Here is a 26,363-nt window from a genome sequence, read left to right as displayed (position 1 = left end):
ACTCTAGCGAAATATTTCCAGAAAATAACACTTAGAAATATTTTGTGACAATTGGTTAAAAATATATTTTTAACTTGTTTTTCCAAATAAATTCCGCCATGATTTTTATTACAAAATAACCAAGTGTCGGAGGTGGATTTTCGTAAATAAAACTTGTTAAATATATATTTAGCATATATCTTTCATAGTAAAATGCTTGTGTGATTTTATGATTATTTTGCAAACTATATGTATATTATTTTTAGAGTAAAAATAATATAACTTGAATACACTGAGAAGTAACGACTCCAAAATAATACCAACGTCTTCACAAATAGATATTTAAGTTACACCGGTATTTGAACCTTAAAATGTAACTTATGTATTTTCGAAAAATACTCTTAGATGTGTATTTTGATAAAAGTATTATTTTGGAAACTGTATGGAATAAAATATAATATTTTTGGGAAAAATATATATATATTTTAGAAATGGTATGAAGTAAAATATAATATTTTTGGGAAAAAATATGTATATTTTGGAGATAGAATATTTTAGACAAATGAATTAAAATATATTTTATTAAGTGAGACTTAAAAATATATTTTTGAAGTTATAAAAACGCACATGTATTAAAACCCCCATCCTTGGGAAGGAATATAATTATTAAATAATTAAGAAGTGTAAATACGAAATAGTTGTCTAACTATTTCCCAAAAACATTAAACCTTAAGCCAAGGCACGGCCGTCCGTCTAATAGAAATTAGTACGTGTAGGTCGTCACGCAGCAGGTTGATCGGGATTTACTATTTCGAGACGCACTTCAGTGAGTTCATGTCCCCCTTTTCTCTTAACTATTTTCAGTTTTTATATTTCGAGGGTGAATACATGTTACTATGATTACGAATACTTTTTACATGGTATGGTTAACGTAAGTAGGGTTACTACTTAGATCATGTGAGTGGGTAGGCGGAAACTAGAGGCCATTAATCCTCATTGTAGGACCGAGGGTCATTAGCGGTAGATCTATTTGGGTGTAGCGAGCCCAACTCCAGGCCCAACAGAATGGAGCTCGGGGTGACTTTGAGCCCGACGCAAAAATCTGCTAGGTTTGAGTCTTCCTACTGCACTTCACACATATCATTGGCCTTGCAAACCAATGGTGATCTCATTTTTCCTTATTTGCTACATACCAGGGATTTTTATACTTACAAATGTATTACAAAGGTTTTACATACTCACTTTCACATGAATACGCTCAACATTTTTTGTTTATTTTTCAACTTACATGTATTTCAGGGAATTAGGGATCTGGCGAGGTATGCTATGCCTTCATGCTGCGTAGGAGAAGTGATGTCATCCATGTTTAGGGGTTGTGACTTTTTCCTGGACGAGTCACAAGTCTTAAACGGTGTTTATTTTATGTTTGTAGGTGTGTCTTATGAACAATGTTTTTATTTCGTTGGGTTGTAACTTGTTGCATGTGTCAACTTTAAACAATGTTGTCGTATTTTATCTTTTAAAACCTGAATCAATGGATGAACATCATGGTTTTATTTTCATATAGCTTTGTTGTGGTTAAGCTATGGTATTAAGAAGTCACATCAAATAAACCCACGCTTCCGCAAAGTCACACCAAATTACTAGCAGAAGAACCCGACACGTCTTCTATGATGATCTAAAACATTCCGAATAACTAGCAGAAGAACCCCACAAGCAAAAGAAGCGCTTTTATCATGTTAGGGAGAATGTTCTGGAAATTGAAGGAAAAGGAAAAATGGTTGCTGATGTTTTTCAGTATTCGGATTTTATTGGTTTGTTTCCAGCTAGGGTTTAGAATGGTTGAAGGAATGTCGGGTTATGTATCTATCGTTCTTGTGTTTCGTTGGTGTTTCTATATATTCATGTGGCTGTTAACTATACGTTATGAATCCCAATGCTTATTTATAAATATTTGTTTCTTTTCCTTTTCATGAGGTAAAACCGGTTTCAACATCAAGGGAAAATGTTATGGAAATTGAAGGAAAAGGAAGGTTGTAGCAATTTAATTACGAAGTAATTGCAAGACTGTTAGTCAGGCTTCAAATGAAAGCACAGTGTGATAACCAACGCTGATATGGAAGACATGTCGGGTTCTGTACCCCGCGTTGATAGCTTCCGTTTTATTACAGTCATACGACACATGATAAAAGCGCTTCTTTAGACAATCTAGGATTATTTTCTAACTAAACCCTTGAATCCCAATGCTTCTCTAAAAATATTTGTCTTTTTCCTTTTCATGAGGTAAAACCGGTTTCAAAATCAATCATTCTTCTAACTAAACCCTTCGTATTTAAATACCAACGTGTTCGAAACATTCCGAATAACTAGTAGAAGAACCCGACACGTCTTCTATGATGATTCGAAACATTCCGAATAACTAGCAGAAGAACCCGACACGTCTTCTGTTAGTTATTCGGAATGAAAATCAGATGACACATGATAAAAGCGCTTATTTAGACAATCATATGACACATGATAAAAGTAGAGGTCATACGACACATGACTGTTTAATCTCTTTAATCTATTAGAACGATCCTTGTTTTCTCACGTACATACGTTTAATTCCCAAACATCATTACAAATTCCACGTTTACATTGTGTAGTTATTCGGAATGTTTCGGATCATCTTTAGTAGTGTTTGTTTGAGAACCTGATTCAGATTTATATTAGAATGATTTAGCTTATATAAATGTAAAAAGAAATAAAATAAAAACGTTAAGAAAAAAAAGAATAATATTTTGGTTAGTTAAAAAGTAAATAAAATATAAAGAGTAATTGTTTGGAAAAAGATAAATTAAAAACATATTAGGTTAACTGAAAAAAAAAAGTAAAAAATATAATAGATTAGTTAATAATAAAGAAATAAGAAAAAACACTCATTTTAATAAATATTTTTTAAATCACCCATTTTGGTAAATATTTTTTTCACCCTCACCAATTTAAGAAAAAAGTCATTGTAAAACACCTATTTTGATAAATATTTTTAAAATCACCCATTTTGATAAATAATTTTTTCACCAACCCTCTTTCGAGAAAAAAAACTCCACAATTATACTCACGATATTATTTTTTTATAAAAAACTTTATTTGATTGATTTAAAAATTGAAAATGCTTTAATGCGGTGTAACTTATTTGTCACCCAATTAGTAATCGAATGTCATTTTCTATCCTTATAATATATACATGAAATTTATGAACTTTAGTGGAATGGTAGGCGGAGAGCTAGTAGCCCAGCAAAACTTCTTTGAAGAAGACCCAAATTCTAATTTTGGGCAAGTTATAATTTAGTAGTAGTGTGGTGAGTGTGTGTTTAACCTTTCAAAAAAAAATGGTCGACGAAGGTAATTTTATTTACATTACTAAGTTGCATTCAATATTTTTACACATTTTAATTGGATGCGGTATTTGTAGGGGCGTTCTTCGGATTTTTCTAGTTGGGTTGTTAGGGTTTTTGGCTGGGAAAAATGACCCAATAACTGACCCATTTAAAGCTCGGGTTGGTTGAGTTCGGGTCGGGTTGTTCAGTTTTCAGGTTTGGATGTAAAATGAAAATAAATGTTTTTTTTGTACAAAATATCATCAAAATTCATATTGCTACTAAAAAAATATCATTCAAATTCAAACATCATTTGACAATATGATATTATCATGTTCAAAAGTCCCAAAACTTAATGTTCCAAAACCGAAGGCTCCAAACCGAAACACATCTATAAACATGCAATAAATGTTCTGGTTTTTCCGAGGTTCGAGTTTTTGACTCGGGAAAAGTGACCCCATAACCGCCCTACAGAAGATTCGGATTAGTCAGGTTGTATTATCTAATTTGGGCTCGGGTGACTTTCAATTCAGGTCGAGTAATGAGAATTCATTTCATCAAAAGGAAATTCAAATAACCGTCCTTTTTTTAAATAATAAACATTAACTATATATGTTGTTTTTATTTAGCATTAGATTCTTTTCTTCCCTTTGGCTTCCTTCAAACCATAGATTACCCACTAAAGCTGCTACCTTTCATCACACTTGATTAAGGTATCCTGCTACATACAGACTCATACAGGAAAAAAAAAGTCTCTCTCTCTCTCTATATATATATATATATAAGGATGTGTGTGAAGACTGACGAGTGAGAGATGGGAACAAAGGGAATGGAAGAAATAGAAGTGGTTATGAAGAGATTTGGTGATGAACAAAGCACATTAATGGACAGGTTTGAAAGGCTTTCATTTGAGGTACAATTAAATCAAGCCATTCTAAGTAGGAGTCTTTCTGAGCCTGTTGCACCTAGGCATCAACCACGATTGCCGCCGGCATCGGAATCCAAGGCGAGGGGCCGCCAGCGTCACCACCGTGGGTTGCGGTTTCAGAAGGTCATGAAGAAGCTGTTTAATCCCATCTTTGGCAGCAGGAAAGAAGGAAGAAAAGAAAGCATCCCACATTTCAAGTTTATCAAGGCTTTTAGTAGGTCTATGAGGGTCTAGAAATATTATCATTATTGATTTTTGTTTACTTTTCATGCATAATACACAAAGTTATAAAATAAATGTTTGATGAGTAAATTACGATTTTGCATCCTGTGCTTATATCACTTTTACCTTCTTAGCCCAAAAAGAATTTTTTTAACATCTGAGCCCCCAACATCTTTTTTTCTAACCCTTTTGACCCCCAAAAGTAAATGGATGAGGTTAGTGTTAGGGGTCAAAAGGGTTAGAAAAAAAGACGTTGGGGGCTCAGATGTTAAAAGATTTCTTTTGGGGTAAAATGGTAAAAGTGATATAACCACAGGGGTCAAAATCATAATTTACTCTAAATGTTTTATGTAGGTGTTCACTTATGAGTTGAATCTCCTGATTGATTCATGTAGTTAATTACAAATTGCCCCATGTTTCTTCTACAAGTTTGAAGTGCACAATATAAATCCAAAGAAAATGTTCAAACCAAAAGGTCAAGATCACATATGATTTTTTGTATAGGAATACATGAAGGTCAAATGATATTAATCACATGATATATATGCACATTATTCATTGATTCACATTTGAGGAGTTGGAATAATGGCATAAAAACATGAAATGAAATAACTCATCTCTCTAAAGATTTTTAATTAATTATACAAGATCAACATTGTGCTTTTAGCAGTTTGTCAAAATAAGTAAAAGTATGTGCTTACAATTTATTATATAAGATGTTGATAAATAAGAACACCAATGGTTACTGGTGCATTCAGACCATATACTACTGCATGCTTAACTTTGATAAGAGTATTCCTAACTCCGAAATATGTTTTTCCATTTTCATCAACATATATTCGTCATCTTGAACCCTTTTCTTGAGTTCTTCATTCTCAGCTTGAATCTTAACTTCGTTTTCTTTCTTTTCTTCTATAATCGTCTTCAATTCTAGAATTTCCTTTCTTAGATCTTCAATTTCCTTCGACTCCTCACCCTTGCAAAAACACAAGCCGAGTGCAATTTCAAATAAAAATACAAGTTGTATGACTTTAGAGGTAGCAAAATGGACGAGTTGTGTAATTAGCTGAAATTGATGAATCAAACACTTTAACTCCTCATCTTGACGATTCCGACGTATATCTGACATATTAGCCATTTTGACATATACCAAAACCTAACCCGTTTTCTAGGTTTAAACATTTTCAGACATTAGAGCCAAATAAGCTCCATCTATAGACAAGGAATAGAAGGATAAAATATCAAACTTACATCACTTAAGACGAAGAGGATGGATTCTTCTCGACTCACTGGTCCTTCTTCATCTACTTCTTCATTGTGCTTTGTACCCATCCTAATTGCGCTTTGGCTCTGTACTTCAATTGGCTGCTTAATTGTTCCAGGTCCACTTCTTAAATGCCATTCCTGGTAGAAATTTAAAAAGCAAAAAATAAAAGATAAATAAGCCAAAAATTTGGATACATGTCATGATATTTAACTTACAGATTAATCCATTGGGACAGCAGAGATGTAAATGTGCCCTAAACAATTGAAGCCAGAGTTTCTAAAAGATGACGAGGACCCGATGGTTGCCAATGAGGTTTTGTCGAATGATGAGTGGATAGCCAACCCGAGTTTTCATCCTCAATGTTTTCCTAGATGGCGATCTAGATATGGTTGATGAAAACACTGAGGATGATGCGGAGGAAAACGAGTTCTATAATATTTAAATGTCAAATTTAGGTTGTTTAACTATTTATCATTTTATTGATGTTTGTTTTATGCTAAACCTTGCTTGTTGAACTTGTTATGATGTTTTTTTATTTCTAAATTAGGTTTTATAATATTTGTATCCCTATGGTTCACTACGTCTAGCAAAACATCTAATAGTCAAGAACACACAGTAAATGACCTAGCATGCAACTATTATTTGAACGACATTCAACTCACCAGTAACCAATTCGTTACTTGGATTATCATCCAAAATACGTCTCGTACTGATTATTATCAATATATATATATGTATGTATGTACGTACGTATGTATGTATTCTTTTAATAATGTCTCGCGGCTTGCGCCTCGGCCTGCCCTAAAAGAAAACGCCTCGAGGCCGTTTCCGCTTTTTTAAACCTTGGCTCCATCTACAGACAACCAGATGAGAAAGGAATAGAAGGCTAAAATATCAAACTTACATCACTTGTGACGAAGATGGCGGATTCTTCTCCACTCATTCGTTCGTCTTCTTCTTCTTCATCTACTTCTTCATTGGGCTTTGTACCCATTCTAATTGCACTTTGGTTCTCTACTTCAATTGGCTGCTCAATCGTTCCAGGCCCACTTCTTAAATGCCATTCCTTGAGGAAATTTAAAAAGGCAAATATTAAAAATAATAATAATAATAATAGTAATAAATAAGCAGAAAATTTGGATGCATATCAATACGTCATGATGTATGTAGAAGGTAAGGAAAGTAGGAAACTAACCTGTGGGATCTCCCTGATCATATCAATCTCCATCTCCTCTGACGTCGGTTCAAGCTTCCATAATATCTGAATATATATATTCGTAAGAGGTTTATGCATCAAAAACACACCTGGTTTCTTATTTAGTTTTACTAGTTAGAGATGAAACATAACTGAGTAAATGGGCCGAAATTGCCACCTTAATTGGAAAATAAGAGTAAGAAAGCGAGACATATACCTGAGTATGCTCTAATTCCTCAAAATTGATATTGAATTGGGAAGACTTTGCGTACTGCCTTGCACTACTTTCCCATCGGCATACACGAGGAAACGTGGAGTAATCCAGTAATTTAGGCCTTCCGGTAATAATATGCTCATAACACCATATCTGTGTATGATGATATTAGTCTCAAATTATTAAATCAATTAATTTAAAAGTAAATAGAAGCTTACTTGAAGGAGAATAAGACATCCGCCAATATTATTTGTTTTTTTACTTTTTCTTTGCCTCAAGCAATTATTAAGATCTTCAAGAACAGCAGCACCCCATGCAAAAGAACTCACATTATCCACGTCTTGAAGAAGATGAAGATACCTCGAATCCACCTTCCCGTTAGCACTTGGAAATAGTAACGTTCCAAAACAATATAACAAAAAAACCCGAACAAAAGATTCATCATCCCTATCACCAACTGACTCAAGCCTTTCTTTTAATAATTCAATGCCAATTGTCCTATTTACAACCGAAGCACCAAATTCTTTCTCTAGGCTCGTTAATGGTGCAAGTAATTCTAGGACCACAGGTTGACCAGTAACGCGTAGTCCTAAGATTAAGGCAACGTCTAAAAGGGTTATTGTTATTTCTCCGGGAGGAAATATAAATGCTTGTTTTTCACAACTCCATTTTTCCATCAGTTGATCCAACTGGGACCTCCTTAAGACATGATCTGGAATACGCAACAAGTTGCCGAATCCTGCTCTTTCGATGGACTCTTTTTGGTTATCTGTGAGTTTTGTTACTTGTTTAAGGAATGAACGCAGTGAGAATTTAGTATTGAAACTCTGCATTTTTGAAAGATTAAGACTTAAATGAAAATGTGAAAGGATAGTATGTAATTGTAAATAGAAATTGACATGTAAACATGTAGAGGGTCATTAATCGACACCATGATGGCCGACCAATAAACATGTAAACAGATAATGCAAACAACACAAACATTTGCTAGGTTCGGCTCCTCGAGTTTAATTAACAAACACAAACTCATAAAAACATTAATATAACAAGAAAGACACACTCAACTATCAACACACTTAAAAAGGATGGAGTGCGTATCTAAAACGCTGAACTAATCATAAACACACTAACATGAATGCATATGGATATAAACATCAATAACTAAAATCTCATTTAACAATCTAAATTGATACTAACACCCGTTAAAAACTGAAAAGGCATCAACACCAAGGTTTAAAAAAACAGAAACGAGTTTCGAGGCGTTTTCCCTTCGCCTCACGAGGCGTAAGCCTCGAGGCGAACCGAGGCGTAAGCCCAAGGCGGAGTTAAAAAATAAATATAAATATTATATATCTTATAAAAATAGTAATACGAACTAAATTCATCATCAAAATAATCAAAAACACACATAAAAAGACATAAATTGCTTGAAATTGACACAAAAACTCAAAAACATAAAAAACAAATATCAAAAACCCCTGAGGCGCAGCCTTTTTAGTGCCTCAGCCCCTCTGAGGCGCACATACAGTATAAACCCCCTGAGGCGCGCCTCAGAATCGTTTTTTGGCCGTTTCGCCTTGAGGCGCGCCTCGAGGCGCACGCCTCAACCGTTTTTTAAAACCATGATCAACACTCAATTAAAAACCAATCAAGTTCAACCATTACACGAACCATGTATTATATATAAATCACTGGGTTAAGTTATTCTACAAAGACTCCTAAAAATAAGAAGTGTAAGAATGCATTATAGAGTGACAAGTGTCCAAGAACCCAAAACCTAAACCCACTACACCACCACCCAAAACCTAAACAGCCACCACCACCCAAAAACCTAAACCCCCCATCCGCCCCCTAAAAACCTAAAAAAAAAAACCTAACCCCCCCCCCCCACACACACACACACACACCCAAACTAAATGCTAAAAAACTAAGGTGGTGTTTGTTTTTTCTGTAGGAAAAGGTCTACAGTCTGCGGACCACATCTGCAGGCATCTGCAGAAGAAGAGGTGGACCAAAGGTCTGCAGTCTGCAAGGGGAAGAGGGTTTGTTTTTTTTTACTCCTCTCTCTCTCTCTCTCATTGTCTGCATCTTATCTACAACCAAACCCACACACAAATGAAACACATACATTATCTTCTCCACTCTCTCTCTCGATTACCTAGAACAAACACAGAAAAATCACCATCTTCACAAACAAAACCCAACCCTCAGCCACACCCCCATCTCCCCTCGAGCTACTGGACGGCCGACCACCACCACTGTCTGGTGGCGGCGGCGATGGTATAACGAGGATGAGAGAGAGGGAGAATGCAGGAGAGAGAGGAGAGAGACTGAAGACGAAGATGGAGCTGGCGTCGGAGGGCGGCAGCGGTGGTCTCAGGAAGGCTCGGTGATGTTGATGGTGTCTCTGACGACGGTAAACCCCTCCCTCCTGTTTATGTCTTTTATTTGCTGAAGATGATGTCGTTTTGTTTCCCGAAATGTTGAAGATGATGATGTTTTGGTTTGGGTTTTCAGTTCTTAGAAGTTTCGATTTGGGGGTTTTGTTTGCAAACGAAGATGATGGTTGGTTGGTGGGTTTCGGAGGAGATGGGTGTCGGAGGAGGTGGTGTGTCGGAGGAGGTGGGTGTCGGAGGTGGAGGTGGTGGCGGAGTGGAGGTGGGCGGAGGTGGAGGTGGTGTCGGAGATGGAGGTTTTGGCAGAGGAGGTGGTGTCAGCTGGTGGGAGAAGAGGAGAAGATGTTTGAAGAGGTTTGCAGACTTGGGTTCATGTCTACTTGGGGAAGAGGTGGGGAAGATGTTTTTGGTGAGAAACTCTTCAAGAAAACAAACAAGCTGCAAGATCTGAAGGTCTGCGCGTGTCTGCGCGAACATAAGTGCTCAGAAGAGCTTCTAACCAAAAAAACAAACAGCACCTAAACCATAAAGCTGAACCCCACAACTAAATACTAAAAAAATCTGGAAAAAAATTAATATTAAAAAAAAATCACTACTTTTCATCACCAAATTTATTTATTTATTTATTTATTTTGGGGGGGGGGGGGGGTGTTTAGTTTTTTTTTTTTTTTTTGGTGTAGTGGGTTTATTTTTATGAGCCTTTGTACACTTCTTAATTTTATGAGCCTTTGTATTTGATCCTAAACCATAAATCACTTACCTTCATCTAAAAATTATCATGCCAATATACATATCCTCAAGACAATATACAATACATGTTTGAGGTGAAAAAGCATCAACACTCAGTAACAAGCAATAAAAATTCAACAGTTAACCTTAACACAAACAACATATAAATCACTTTAGCCTAAAATCATGTCAAGAAACACATCCCCAAAGTCAAGATACATGGTTGAGGTAGAGTGAATTCCCTAACATTGACTATTCATTTTCTTTCATCACTTTTCGTATAATAATAACGAAAAACACGGTTAGTAAGCTAAATTTAAAGTTTGCTGCAATAAACTGTTATATACATTTATTAACATTGTCTTTCTAGGGTTTAGTAGTATACATCCCAAATAAGATTTCTCTAGGGTTTGTATCCATTATTCAGATATTTCACATTTACTTTCACCTAAACCGTAAAATTCTAACTTACTTACACACACATTCTATTAGGTCAACAACATAAACCAAAAAGAGTCAAAAATCAGGGCCAAACACAGCTAGGTACAACAGGGTTTTACAGAAACATTAGTTTGATTTGGCAGTGCAAAGTATATGAAGCAGAAAACCTAAATGAGAATGTAAAAAGGATGATGAAAAGTTGAAGAAATAGAAAGTGTAGAGACAGTACCATTGTTGATGGAGGTTGAGCAGCTTCATGTAAGAAGAAGAAGATTGAGTTGAGCAAGCAGAGTGATAATGAATGAAGCTTCCTGGAGAAGCAGGCGCCAAAATGAAATGTTAAATGAAGGGTCCGGACCCCTTTTATAGAGTGGTGTGGAAGTCCGACTTCAATAATTAGTTTTCAGCTAACTTCGGTTTTGCTCTTTCTGGTTTTGGTCGTTTTAATAGTTTTGTCTCAATCATTTAAAAACGGTCATTTTCCTCCTTGATCTATGTAATTTATCACCATTTTTCTCCCCGTCTCCAACTTCATCCAAATTGTCTATTAAAAATAAGGGTATTTTAGTAATTTTATATATAAGTATTTAATTAATTATTATTAATTTCAAAAATCCATTCTTATATTGAAAATGAAAAATAATAAATATTATTATTAGTAATATACACATACATTACCAAATCTCTCTACCCTTCTCTTCTCTCTAATCTCTACCATAACAGACTATCACCACCACACCTCCTTTTTCCCCTACAACCACAGCCACCTCCTGGGACAACCACCGCAACTGCAACCACCTCCTACAAACACCACCACAACCATCTCCTACGACCACCAAAACCACCCCCATCCAACCACCCCCGCCATCACCATCCAGCAGCCACCACGTGCCATCACCACCATTTCTCCATCACCACCACCTGCTACCGTCACCCGCCCAAGATCTCAGATCCAAACATTCACCACCATCAGACACATGAACAGTTCCTCTGTGTGTGTGTTCCATTATGATCTGGGTGTTTTTTCTTTTGTTTTTTTGAACATTTGTTTAAAAGTCCCATCCATGTGAACATAACAAAATTCATATTCTCATTATGTGGTCCTATTAATTGTCCTTGCCCGTAGTTCAGGTGAGGCTGCCATTTTTTCAATCTGAGGTTGCTTGCTGAAAAAGTAAAGTTAATGTAATAGCTTCTGGAGCCTTTAATGTCGATGACAAAGATGAACTCTTTGATGGAAAGGTATCGTGCTCTTTATTTTGGGGCCTCAGTAAGTACCAATCTCCGATAAACCTGTGTCTTCTTCTTGAGCATCCCCGTTTTGCTCAGATCCAAACGGCGATTGAATTAAGATTAGCCCTAACCCTAGGTAAATTGTGATGACTTTAAAGGTGAAGTGGTGAAGAGTTTGTTGTTGGTTTCGGCTTTTTGTTTTATGAAGATGAGATTTGGGGAAAAAGGGATTTCAGATTTCTGTTTTGTTTGTTGTGGCAGTCGGATGTGGGAATGGTTACGGTGTGATGATGGTGGTTGGGCGGTGTAATGGTGGCAGGTGGTTGGTGAGGCGGTGGCTGATGGTGGCGGTTGGGCGGTGTGATGGTGGTGTAATGGTGGCAGGTGGTTGGTGAGGCAGTGGCTGCTAGTAGTGAGGGTGTGGGTGGCAGTGGGGTGGTGAGTGGTGGTGTTTGGTGATGGAGAAGAGATAGGTATATATGTAGATAGAGAGAATGGAAAAGCACCGGATCGATGACGAACATCAACATTGCACTTGATTCAAGACATAGAAGATATCAAAAACAAACAAGATATAAAGATGTAGAAGATGAAACCCTTTATTAATGAATCAGTCATCACAGATTACAAACCGAAAGAGTATACATCATCTACAAGCTGGTTTAGATCACAAAGATCTAAACTGAGCTTTCTCTCACTAACACATAGTCACTCTCTCTCTAGAATGTGCACACGCTGTTGAGGAATTCCTTAGGGTTTGTGAGAGGTTGCACACAGCAGATCACTACAGAGATGAATTGATTGTGATTTATACCTAATTCTAACCTATACAGCCATATATATAGGCTAGGGCAAACCATAAGTACTGACCATATCATGTCCACAAATTCGGACCCTTAAAACCTTATGTTGTCCGTATTTAATCAATTAACTCATACTATCGGAATTTAATCAATCGCTTTTACTTGGCCTTTGACTTTGTCGAACAGAACTGATAAAGCACAGTTACCTGACGAGAGCTGCACTTACAGACCCCCCCCCCCTAACTGTTGCTATCAGTTCTGTATTGGCATCGATAATCTTCACTCACCGGAAACTGTACTTACTGAAAGCTTTTATTAGAACAACAAACAACAAACAACATGGCTTTAGTTGATATTTTTATTAATAAATAGTATTGATGAAATTTATTTTACAGAATAAGCCTAAACTAAAAATGAATTGAATTCTTCGATCGAATTTACTGAAGTATTATTCTATTAAAAATAATGAGAAGAGTTAGATAAATATAATCGTACACTCTAATGTATTTTTTATACCCTTAAGAGTTATATAAATATATACATCTTGTATATTAGGTGTCAAAATCTTATTTGCGATGTACGCTTACCAAGTGACTCTAAATTACAAGTTTACACTATATTTATTTATTTACTATGGTGTTGTTTGTTTTTTAAGAGATAAAATGTCTACAGTCTGCGGACCACATCTGTAGCAGAAGAGGTGGACCAAACCTCTGCAGTATGCAAGAAGGAGACTGTTTGTTTTTTTGTTGGGTCAAATTGGAGAATGATGTTATCAATTATGACGGCTTTACTTTAGCATTTTTGTTGTTTATATTATGTGGGTGTTTTATTTGTAATAATCGGATATTTTAGTGATTTTACTAGGTTTTCCAAGCAAGAGGTGGTTGTTTGGAAAACAAGGCTCAGGGGCTATATATAGAGTACTACACCTCACTTGGAGGGTGTGCATTTGTGAGCCACCACCCCGGGGGAGCTCACCCGGGGTGGATGATTATCTTTTGTATTTTCTTATCACATTCAATGAAAACTTCTATGTTCCGATCCTTAAAGTTTCCATCTTTCTTGTTCATTTTCGTTTGTTCTTGGCTCGAATCACCCGTCTCCGTATTTTATACCGAACCGAGACTGAAACCGGATCGTTACGGACTTATCATTTTTAACTTCTACAAGTACTGAAATAATACCAAACAACGTAATAGGCATCATAAACTGAAAATTAACATCAAAATTCAGAAAAAAAACAACATTATAAACTGAAAATTAACATCAAAACTGGAAAAAAAAAACAACATCAAAAACTGAAAATTAACATCAAAAACTAAAAATTAACAACAAACAATCTACAAATTAACATCAAACAATCACAAAACTAACATCATAATGATCTACCTTTGTGGAGACGCAACTCGCCCGCGCTTTGCTTATTACAGGAGGCTTCTCGTTCGAATTTTCAGCAAGTTCCCGTTGTTTCTCCTTGACTTTAAACAGCTTAACCATGATACCTACATTACAATAAAAAAAACTAAAATTAATTCACACTCACAACACATCAGTATTCACTCATACTAACCATAAAGAACACAACTTGAGAAATAAATAATTTATAAAGGTAAGTCAGTGAGGGTTAGGCCTCTTGCCAGGTGGACTATTGCAGCTCAGATAAAACAGGTAGCTGACAAACAATTGTAGCTAAATTAAAACACATGACATAGGATGACCCTAAAAGTTAATCAATAACAAACCATCTTGAAAAAAAAAACATCACAATTACTCAAAACAAAGGGTTAATTAGTATGATCAGATGTTTAGCAGAATCTATCATACATATAAAACCCAAATCAGCAGTCAAAATTAGGGTACCAAAACAGTGAACAAATCATAATCGAGTCAAAAACAAACAACTAGTAGCTAAACTGAGATCAAACAAGAATAAAGAGAAATCAAGTCAAGATTAGTAAAAATCAAAACCTAAGCAAAAGAAACGGTTTTTAGAAGCTACCCAAATCACGATCTGATTGAAGAACGACGAAAACATAAAATTTTATTCGATGAATATAAGTATATACAAGTTATTGATTTGTACAGAGGAAGATAACCTGTTGGATGAAAGTCACATAGAAGGGGATTTGGGGAAAGAGGGTTCTTCTTCTTATCGAAACAAATAGTCAAAATGAAGCTGAAAGGAAGAGAAATCAACTCAAAATGAGGCGGAGCTAATGACGGTGGTTGAGGAAGAGAAGGGTGGCGTGACGGTGGAGGAAGAAGACGGCAGCGGTGGCTGTTGTTGTCACACCCTAACCGATGACGGAAACATTGGGCGCGGCACTGAGCGAAACAGATTGTCAAGAGAAATTCCATAACTAAATTACCAAATAGTTAATATTATGTCCCATACCATAACCCATCAAGTAATCAAATAATTACATACATAGATATTCTCAAAACAAAACATGTTCCGATAACTCAGATTTAAATAATTAAATTGTCTTTGTTTCTAGACTCTCCTACTCGATTCCATGAAAGCAAGCAACATCCTAGCATCTCAAACACCTGTCACATACGTTAAAATAAAGGTCAATACACATAGTGTAAAGGTGAGCATACAAGTTTGATAATATAATAGAGTTCGAAATCGTTTGTGCATAACCAGCATGTAACATGTAGCAAGGTGAAAGCTAGTAGGTTATCGACAGACGTGATTGCGAGTTGTAGAATGCGCAACATATATCCCCCCTGGGACACGTGAAGTAAAGCCCTTAACAACCCCTGTCCACGACAGGTGCTGATTTCAAACTATAGTACTATCGTTGCTAAGGTGTTAGGCAACAATCACTGTGTTAACATAACATATAAGCATTCATCGAATAACACGTAACATGCAATAGCGGTCAGCGAATAAATAGTGTTTGCGTTGTGTGTCGATTGTGATTTGAATAAGTAACGTATGTAACACCCAGAAGTGCGTAAAGCAAAAAGGGATCGAGTATGCTCACAGATAGCGTTTAACTTAATAAACACTGCCTTGGATTGAAGGGTGCGCTGAGATATTAGCCTGAACAATTAACGATAGCATAAGCGAAGAACGGCGCGTAAAACAGTGCAAAGTGACCAAGTATCGAATGGTAATCCGATCGGATGGCAATCCGATCGGTTGGCCATTCGATCAGATGTCAATCCGTTCGGATGGTCACCCGATCGGATGGCCATTCGATTGGATTGACATTCGTTTAGCAAGGATGTGTTTGTGTATGATGGCTTTGAAGTTTTCGCTGTAGCATTTTGAAAACAGAGAAGTATCTCTACCCTTCAGGTCGTCGATCGAACGGTCGTTCGATCGGATAGCGATCCGATTGGCAGGACACTTAGTGAGAACAAGTTCACAGCAGGATTGTCACTCGATCGGATAGCAATCCGATCGGTTGGCAATCCGTTGGCTACTAATGATCTTTGAAAATTCTGAAAATGGTTAAGCGTCGAAGTTGTAAATGTCACATGGTCGGATGGCCGTTTGATCGGATGGCTATCCGATAAGACGACAATCCTTTCGACGTTCAGAACTTTGAAAGTTTGAAGAAAAGTTTAAGTGTTGAACCTCAAGTGCATTCTGATCGGATGGCAATCCCTCCCAATGATCTGATCGTCTTGGCACTTGATTATTTTGAAAGTTTTTGCGGTTTGATCGAGACGGTATGACAACGTGCTAAACAACGAAATCCCCATCATGACCCAAGTGATTCGATCGTACAGGAATCACCCTAGTCCAACCAGTTAACTGTTCGAGACGGTCGTTCATGTTTAACCCGAAATCAATTGTCTCTTTGATAGGAGCCAGATCTTGAACCAACACATCACTAAGAAGGAGTAGAAGATCAGAACGAGCTCTGATTCCATCGGTTTTGAGTGCATTGAGTGTAAAAGAGTTGAAAGAAAGTTGGAAACCATCTTTCAATCCTTTTAACTTTGAAAATGTTTAGATCTAGTTGAAAACATTGTTGATTCATGTGGAAATCCTTCAGATCTAAGTTGTTCTTGGTGGAATGAAGCCAAATCTTGAAGTCCATAAGAACTCCATGATGACATCACCCTAGAACACCCTAAAATTCATTGATTTCACGGTTAAAAGTTAAGATTCAAAGGTGAAAAAGATGAAGAAGTGCGTGTAGATCATAGAAGTACAAGATTTAGGTTGAAAACTTACAAGAATCGCGAGAAATCGAGAGAAAGAAGGTCTAGAACGCGGCTGGTCGAGTGAGAGAGCTGTCACATCAAGTGATATGACAGGAGGGGTATTTATAGGTTGCCAAAAAGGGAAAGTGCAAAGGTGTCGAACAGCACTTCGATTGGATGGCTACCCGATCGGATGGTCATCCGATCGGTTGGCCACTCGATCGAGGTGGTTTGGTGAGTTGAGTTTCGGCGTTCTGTTTCGCGTGCTGAGCGTTGCGATGCGTTTAAACGAGTATCGATTATGCAGTGCGATATAATAGTAAACACACAAATACTATATTTAACATACAATCACTATAAATACCTTGCTTTTAGCGTTCGCGATTAAGTTGCGTTGCGATAAAGTTGTGATTGCGTTTCGATTAATCACCACAAACATAAAGTAAACATGCATGAGTAACACATATGTAACATACACACGTAAAGCAATATTCAGAATCTATAAGTCAAGGTGCGAATGCGATTGCGATGTGATTAGCGATAAAACATGCGATAAAGTCGATTAAATCTCGATTATTAATAGATACTCCACATAATACAACTAAAGCAATTAAAACAAAGATTCGATTACAAGTTAAAGAAGTCAAAACAGTAGTTGAGCAAGGAGTGACAGATCGCAATTAGCAATCTTTTCTCCCTTTGAATTTGACTTTCGAAACACGGGGTGTTACATCTGTGGGAGAAGAAGACGGCGGATGGCTGTTGTGGGGGAAGAAGACGACAACGGAGATGGGAAGAGGAGGAGGAGGAGAAGGGTGGAGGAGAGGTGCTAGGGTTTTATTATGTCTGTATGTTTTGTGAGAAGAGGTTTGAAGTGTTTAGAAGTTGGAGGTCCACATCAACAAACCCTCTGGTTTCGTATTGGGCTTGATTCGTACGAATGGACTTAATGTGGATTTGTACGAATGGGCAAATGTGGATTCGTACGTGTCACACCCCAACCGATGGCGGAATCATCGGGGCGTGGCACTGAGCGAAACAGATTGTCCAGAAGTTTCCACAACAACTATCATTACTATTTAGTTTAAATAATACGTCCCATACCGTATCCCAAATAATAAAACAAGTTATTACAGATAAGCATCTTGTCAAATATACTGTTTCGACAACTCAGATTTAAATAAAATATAAATATTGTTCAAATGCTTCTAGAGACTCGATCTGCAAGATCTACAGACAACTATGCTCTAGACACTTATTCCTAGCTCGCCTTCCTAGCAGATAAGCATCCTAATTGCCTGTCACATACGTTAAAATAAAGTTAATACATAAAATGTAAAGGTGAGCATACAAGTTTGATAATAGCATATAGAGTTCGATATAGTTTACGCATAACCAGCACGTACACAGAGGAAAACGAAGCATGTTAATTATCGACATGGATCTATCGATACCAATGACTGCGGGTTGACTGTCCGAGACAGTTCGCAATACATGATTACCATCGTAATCCATGCAAGTAATTGTCCTTAACAACCCCGTGTGAACGGGTGCTGAGTCCAAACTATAGTACTACGTCGTTAAGGCAGGTAGCCAACATTCCACGTGTAAACATAACAACAAGCATTCATTTAGTCACGTAATACATGCAGAACGGTTAGCGTTTAAATAGTTGAGTAGTGTGTTCGATTGTGATTTAGATAAGTAACGTATGTAACACCCAAAAGTGCTAAAGCAAAAAGGGTTCGAGTATACTCACAGCGATTGATTGATGGATTGAAGGGAGCGCTTGAGAGTAGGGTTAGCCTGAATAGTTCGATAGCATAACGATGAGTAACACGTTAAATGGAAATAAGTGATAATGGGTCGAACAGCCTGGTCGATTGAACAGCAGGTTCGATCGAACGGGTTGTTCGTTGGGTTAGATAGTCCGTTCGGACAGCCTGTTCGATCGGCCGGTAGGCTCGAACAGTTAGACTGTTCGAGTGGATTGTTTCTTCCTTTGAGTAGGATGTGTTTGTGTATGATGGCTTGTTCTTTTGAAGTTTTCGTTGTAGTATTTGAGAACATTGAAGTGTTCTTACCTTTCAGGTCGATCGATCGAACGGGTCGTTCAATCGGCCGGCTTAACCGATCGGTTAGACTCCTCAGTAGTAAGTCCTCAGCAGGATGTCACCTGATCGGACAGCATGTTCGATCGGGTGGCACTCCAATACGTCGAACGAGTTGAAAATCGATTAAGGGTTGAAGCATAGTATCTCATGATCCGAAGAGTAATGTTACCAAACAGTCGTTCGATCGAACATTACTTCGTTCAATACCATACTTCATGAAATTGTCAAAGTGTGGGGCCATATGCTAGCCGATCGGCTGGCCTGGTCGATCGGCTGACATGTCCGATCGGTTGGGCTGTTCGTTCGAACAACCTGTTCGATCGGTCAGCATCCTGACCTGGTCGGCCTGTTCGTCTAACACTTGGCTGTTCTGATTGTTCGACGTTATATCGAGATAATTTGACAACGAGCTGAACCATGACACCTTCGTTCTTACTAGTTTCCTCTGCTCGGACAGGAATCACCCAAGTCCGTCCGGTGAACGGTTCGGAACGGAGTTTATAGTCTAGCCCGGAATCGGTGAACCTCGTAGATAGAATCTGAATCTAAAACCTCACAACTATTGGAATGATTAGTGAGTTGGCTCAAGCTCCGTTTCTACCGGTTTGAAGGCATTGAGTGTAAAAGAGTTGAAAGAAAGTTGGAAATCCTTATTTCAATCCTTCACACCGTGTAAATGTTCAGATCTGTGATAGATCTTAGTTTGTTTATGTGGAAATCGGCTAGAGCCAAGTGATTCTTGGTGGATTGAGGCCAAAACATGATGTTCTTGAAGAACACCATGATTACATCATCCTAGAATACTTAGATCTTGATGATTTCACGGTTAGAAATCAAGATTTGAAAGATAGAAAGGTGTAGGAGTGTGTATTGATCAAGAAAGTACAAGATTTAGGATGAAAACTTACCGAAATCGGAAGAAATCTGATAAAAGAAGGGGAGCACGAGCTGGTCGGTCAGAGGGTTTCTAAAAGTGGAAAGAATGACAATGACAGGGCTATTTATAGGCTTCCCAAAGAGGCACCCCGATCGGACAGCCTGCTCGATCGGACAGTCCGTCCGATCGGCTGGGCTGTTCGATCGGCTAGGAGCCTGATCGATCCACAGCCTGCCTTGAGTGCTTGGTGCGACGATTTCTGATATTTCGATTTCGATTGAAGACGATACGAGTACGATAGACTTTCCTATCCAAATTACTTTTAATCCCAACCACTATATCAACATACAAGCATCTATATCTCGCATAATCTCTTCACCACTAACTATCACGGTTCGATTTCGATTGCATTCGATTGAGTTTCGAGTTTCGATTCGAGTTTCGATTGATTACCACACAAAACATAAAGTAAGCACGCACAGGTAACACATAAGGCACACACACACGTAATATAACACCAAATTCGCATGGTTCGAGTTTCGAGTTTGTTTGATGGTTCGATTAGCTTGATTATTGATTGATTAACTTTATCGCATTGTTACTTCCTACTATTCACAGTTGTAAATTGTTTCGCGTCGATTAAACATTCGATTACTTCGATTTCTCTGATAAACAACACTTACTCCACATAATACAAACAATGAAACATAAAATAGGCTAATTACAGTAAAAGAAGTCAAACTTGACTTGGACTTTGACTTTGAATTTGACATTCGAAAACACGGGGTGTTACAGCCTCCCCTTGTTTAGGGAATTTCGTCCCGAAATTAGGCTGAAAGCTGCACAGCGCCGTGAATGATTTTACCAATTTCTCGCTTCAGATCTTCATTTGAACAACTGCGGGTACTTAGCCTTCATGTCGCCTTCGAGTTCCCAAGTGAACTCCGCGCCTCGTTTGCCTTCCCATCGGACTTTCACGATAGGAATGCGCGAGCGTCTGAGTTGCTTGGTTTGGCGATCCATGATTTCGACAGGCTTTTCCACAAAATGCAGCGTTTCGTTGACTTGAAGGTCGTCGAGAGGTACAATTAGATCATGATCAGCGAGGCATTTTCGGAGGTTTGACACATGGAAAGTCGGGTGGACGTTACCAAGTTCCTCCGGTAGTTCGAGTCTGTAGGCGACTTTTCCGATCCTTTCCAGAATCTTAAAAGGTCCAACATATCGAGGCGCTAGTTTCCCTTTCTTGCCGAATCTGACCACACCCTTCCAAGGTGATACCTTTAGGAGTACGTAGTCGCCAACGTCAAATTCAAGGGGCTTGCGTCTTCTATCGGCGTAACTTTTCTGTCTATCCCTGGCTTTCGACAAGTTGTCTCGAATCTGGAGGATTTTGTCAGTCGTTTCTTGTAGTAACTCGGGACCGGTTAGTTGCGAATAACCGATCTCGTGCCATACAATAGGCGATCGACATCTTCTTCCATATAAAGCCTCGAATGATGCCATTTGGATGCTGGCATGATAGCTGTTGTTGTACGAGAATTCGACTAACGGTAGGTATTTGTTCCAACTACCACAGAAGTCTATAACACACGCACGGAGCATGTCTTCAAGAGTACGGATCGTTCTTTCAGTCTGTCCGTCGGTTTGAGGATGGAATGCGGTACTTAGGTTAAGCGACTTACCGAGAGCTGGTTGAAACATTTCCCACAATCGCGAAGTAAACCGAGCGTCACGGTCTGAAATAATGTCACGAGGCGTACCATGATTACAAATGATCTCGTCGGTGTAGATTCAGGCTAGTCGTTCTACCTTGTAGTCTTCCCGTATTAGCAAAAAGTGGGCTGATTTGGTCAGACGATCAACTATAACCCAAATGCTGTCGTGACCTGATGGTGTGGGCGGAAGTTTGGTTATGAAATCCATAGCTATACTATCCCACTTCCATATAGGGATTGGAGGTTGTTCGAGTAAGCCAGAAGGTCGTTGATGTTCAGCCTTAACTCTCGCACAAGTTAGGCAACTTCCAACATAGAGAGCACTATCCCGTTTCATGCCCGGTGATGTAAGGTAAAAGACACATATTTGTCCCGTGTAGATTGTATAATTTATGTATAGTTTTTATTTGTTTTTAGTTAGTTTTAGTATGATATTATATTATATTGTGTTTTGGCATATCCTGACGCAAATGAAGCAAAAACGAGTAATGAGTACATAACCTGCCAGTTGAGTAGAGTAGGGCGCCAATGACTGAACTAAAATCGCCACTATTTTTCTTGATTGGGTCGAGCCCACTTATCTCTATAAAATTAATTTGGTTGAAAGTTAAGATGGGCCTTTAGACATATATGTTTTATTGTCAATAAAGCATAATAATATGGAATACATTACCTGGGCCTACATTAACTGAATTTGAGGCGGCAATTATGGAAGGCAAAATGGGTCATGACAAATAGGGTACACCTATTATTGTTTTCGGAATCCAAAATATACATAGAGCAATTGTTATTGTTTACGAAAAGGAGAGTTAGACAGAAGACATTAGTGGGCCGCCAAAGCTTTAAGGGGATTGGGCCACACATAATTTGGAGGCAGCCTTGATTGGCTAAGGAGGGCGGTTGGAGGGTGGTTTGATGAGCCGACTATTGGGGCGAAGCCCAATTAATAAAAGGGAGGTCGGTTAGTTTGGGATTTAGATGGCAGCAACAATAATTAATAAAAAGGATTAAAAGGGAGGCAGCCCTAATAAGTGGAGGGGGCGGCAATTAGGAGAAATCAGAGCCGAGTTTGAGGAGACGGACAACATCAGTCGCAGATCAGAGAAGGAGAGAAAGGAAAAAAGAGTTGGTTCGAGGGTTCAAGCCGCGGTCAAGATTTGAGATTCGGGTTTGGTTTGCAATTTATTATTTTGAGTTTTGTTAGACTTTGTGTTTTACAAAATTATAAACATGATTTGCTTATCGTTTGAGACTCGTTTCTTGTCCGTGAATATGATTCTTGGCTAAACTTTTATACTGCCTAGATTATGACAATAGCATAATAAAGTTTGGATTTTTATTCGGTTTTTGTCGTGGTTGTGGATTTTTCTTGTATTGTAAAAGCTTCGGGAATTTAACTTGGTGCATATGCGTGCTTGAGATTATTTGATTATTGTTTATTGCTTCATTCGATTCTTGGTGACGGTCTTTATCACATAATAGAGTCGGATTAGGGTTCTTGATTTAGGTGAGTGTCTATATCACGTAATAGGTCATTAATCCTTTAGGGTGAAAACGCTTAAGTAACCTTAGAAACAATATTCGGTAATTTAATCAAATCAAGTGTGCTGCTAGACTCGTCGCGGAAAGGCTCGAGGATATTAATAGGTCTCGGTGTAGTTATAAGGAATTAACAACCCATTGTCTATTAAGCCAAGATTAAACCCATAGTTGCTTTAGACGTTCGCGCGGCAAAGTAGAGCGTCTTACATAGGCACTTTCAACAAACTAGAGGACGGAAAAGAAATCTAGAAAACCGGTGAGCGTAACAGCCTAGGTAGTGCCATAAGAATCGCCTTGAGAGTGTTTGAGGGGCTTAGTGGTGTCTTAATAGGTTTAGTATCCAAAGATCCCGGTTCCACACCACAAAATTATCGAATAGAAATCCATTCTGAGTTTAGCTTGCGTCTAGCCTAGGTAGTCTTCATCTCCACTGGTCAAAGTCTTCGTCCACATTCGTGTTAAGTCTTTTATTTGATTTTTCTAGTTTAATATTTTATTATATTTTTAGGATATTTAGAAAACCCCCCATCAAATAAACAATTAGTTAAAGTCCGTGTCAGTCTAAGTCTAGATAGAGTCATTAGCGTACTCAGTAGAGTCTCTTGGGTTCGATACTCGGACTTCCTTAGGCTATACTACACTGATCGGTACACTTGCCGGTTGTGTGGTTTAGGGTTTAGAGAGTCTTAGTTTTATAAATTTAAAACTTAGAGAGTCTAGAATTAGGGTAATTTAGCTAGTTTTAATTAACCCACATTCAGCACATCACCCGGCCACCAGTACTTGTAACGTAGATCCTGGTACATTTTATCGGCACCAGGATGAATAGAGTATCGGGATTTGTGGGTTTCGTCCATTATAATCTTTCGCAAATCGGTCCGCTTAGGGATCCAAATTCGGTCCAGATAATAGAAGATCCCATCTGCTTTGCTTACAAGCTGAGCTCCATCGTGATAAATCCTCTCTTTCTTCAAAGTGCGTTCGTTAAAACAAGCATGCTGGGCTTCGCGGATGAGGGTTTCGAGATCATGTTGGGCTTGGGTATTGCGAATACTGAGCAAACAACTCCGTCTGCTGAGCGCGTCGGCAACAACATTTGCCTTGCCTGGGTGATAACGAATCTCACAGTCGTAATCGTTAAGAAGTTCTACCCATTGGCGTTGACGCATGTTAGGTTCTTTCTGATTAAAGATGTGTTATAAACTCCTGTGATCGGTGAAGATCGTACACTTGGTACCATACAGGTAGTGTCGCCAAATCTTCAATGCAAAATCAACTGCGCCTAGCTCGAGATCATGGGTTGTATAGTTCTTCTCGTGGATTTTGAGCTGACGAGATGCGTAAGCTATAACCTTGTCCCGTTGCATGAGAACACAGCCAAGACCAAGGTTGGAAGCATCACAATAGACAATGAAATCGTTGTTTCCGTCGGGCAACGTGAGAACAGGAGCATTGCAGAGCATATGCTTGAGGGTTTGAAAAGCAGACTCTTGTTCAGTTCCCCAAACAAAAGGCTTGTCTTTATGGGTAAGAGCGGTAAGCGGCACAACGATCTTAGAGAATCCTTCGATAAATCGTCGATAATAGCCCGCTAGTCCGAGAAAAGAACGAACTTCAGACGGGTTCTTAGGCGTAATCCAACTCTTAACTGCTTCAATCTTCGCGGGATCGACATGAATACCTTGACTATTAACGATGTGACCCAGAAATTGAACCTCCTCCAGCAAGAATTCGCACTTGGAGAACTTGGCGTAGAGTTGATTCCCCTGGAGTAGCTCGAGAACCAAACGTAGATGTTGTGCGTGTTCGGTTTTCGACTTAGAATAGATCAAGACATCGTCGATGAACACGATGACGAAACGGTCTAGAAATGGCTTACACACGCGATTCATCAGATCCATGAAAACCGCAGGTGCGTTAGTTAAACCAAAAGGCATAACAACGAATTCATAGTGGCCATATCGGGTTCGAAAAGCGGTTTTGGGGATGTCTTCCTCTTGGATGCGCAATTGATGATAGCCTGAACGTAGATCGATCTTCGAGAAACACTTAGCACCTTGCAACTGATCAAACAAGTCATCGATTCGAGGCAAAGGGTAACGGCTCTTGATGGTTAACTTATTCAATTCCCGATAGTCGATGCACATCCTGAACGACTCATCCTTCTTTTTAACGAAAAGGACTGGTGCGCCCCAAGGAGAGGTGCTCGGGCGAATAAAGCCTTTTTCAAGTAACTCCTGGAGTTGGTTCGAAAGTTCTCTCATTTCAGATGGCACGAGTCGATAAGGGGCTTTAGCAACAGGGTTAGCTCCAGGAATAAGGTCGATACGAAAGTCGATATCACGACTTGGCGGTAGTCCAGGAAGATCATCAGGGAACACCTGAGGAAATTCACGAACCACTGGAACATCTTTGACTTCGGCCTTCTTTTTCTTTTCCTTCTCCGCTACTACAATGTTGGCCAAGAAAGCTCTGTATTCCTTGCGGAGATACTTGCTAGCTTGGGTGCCTGACATGAGCTTGAGACCTTTCGAAGCTGTTTCACCGTACACACATAATATATCACCATTCGCGAGCGAGAATCGAATCATCTTATCAAAACACACAACTTCAGCATGGTTTTCGCGAAGAAAGTCCATGCCTACTATGACATCGAAGCTTCTGAGTTGCATAGGAATAAGGTCGATTGGGAAGATGTGATTGTTGAGCTCGAGAGTACAATCACGGGGAACAGAGTTAACGGCGACAGTTCTTCCAGTAGCGACTTCGACTTCGAATGACGAGGGGAGATAAGAGCGCTTACGACTAAGGAGCTTCTCGAATTCAAATGACACAAAACAGTTATCGGCTCCAGTATCAAACAAACACGATGCATAAATACCATTCACAAGGAACGTACCATTAATCACGTTGTTGTCAGCCTGGGCTTGACGGGCATTGATGTTGAAAGTTCTGGCACGGGCTGCTTGTTGCTGCTGCTGAGGCTGCTGCTGCTGCTGTTGGGGTTCTTGTTTCACCACCCTGTTTGGGCACATGTTTGCAAAGTGGTTAGGGTCACCACATGCAAAGAAGACTCGAGCATTGACCGCGGGTGCTAGAGCTGCGGGTTGGCCTTGAGGGGCTGGGAGTAGAGCTTGTTGAGCAATGGCTTGAACTGGGGCTTGACGAGGACCATA

The 26,363-nt window shown here is 38.7% G+C and overlaps 1 protein-coding gene across 1 annotated transcript; it reads right to left on the bottom strand.

Moving 5' to 3' along the window:
- Positions 1-5,081: 5,081 nt before the first annotated feature.
- On the bottom strand, positions 5,082-15,108 carry LOC110865662. Its single transcript, XM_035974591.1, has 8 exons — positions 14,866-15,108; positions 14,159-14,271; positions 7,383-7,991; positions 7,168-7,317; positions 6,951-7,016; positions 6,660-6,821; positions 5,740-5,892; positions 5,082-5,464 (listed from the first exon to the last, which is right to left on the bottom strand). Exons 2-8 carry the CDS (start codon positions 14,264-14,266, stop codon positions 5,255-5,257), a joined length of 1,458 nt encoding a protein of 485 aa, XP_035830484.1. The 5' UTR covers positions 14,267-14,271; positions 14,866-15,108; the 3' UTR covers positions 5,082-5,254.
- Positions 15,109-26,363: the final 11,255 nt, after the last annotated feature.

The sequence above is a fragment of the Helianthus annuus genome, chromosome 6 (assembly GCF_002127325.2).
Source record: "Helianthus annuus cultivar XRQ/B chromosome 6, HanXRQr2.0-SUNRISE, whole genome shotgun sequence".
NCBI classification, from domain to species: domain Eukaryota; kingdom Viridiplantae; phylum Streptophyta; class Magnoliopsida; order Asterales; family Asteraceae; genus Helianthus; species Helianthus annuus.
This window is presented reverse-complemented; position numbering and strand designations above follow the sequence as displayed.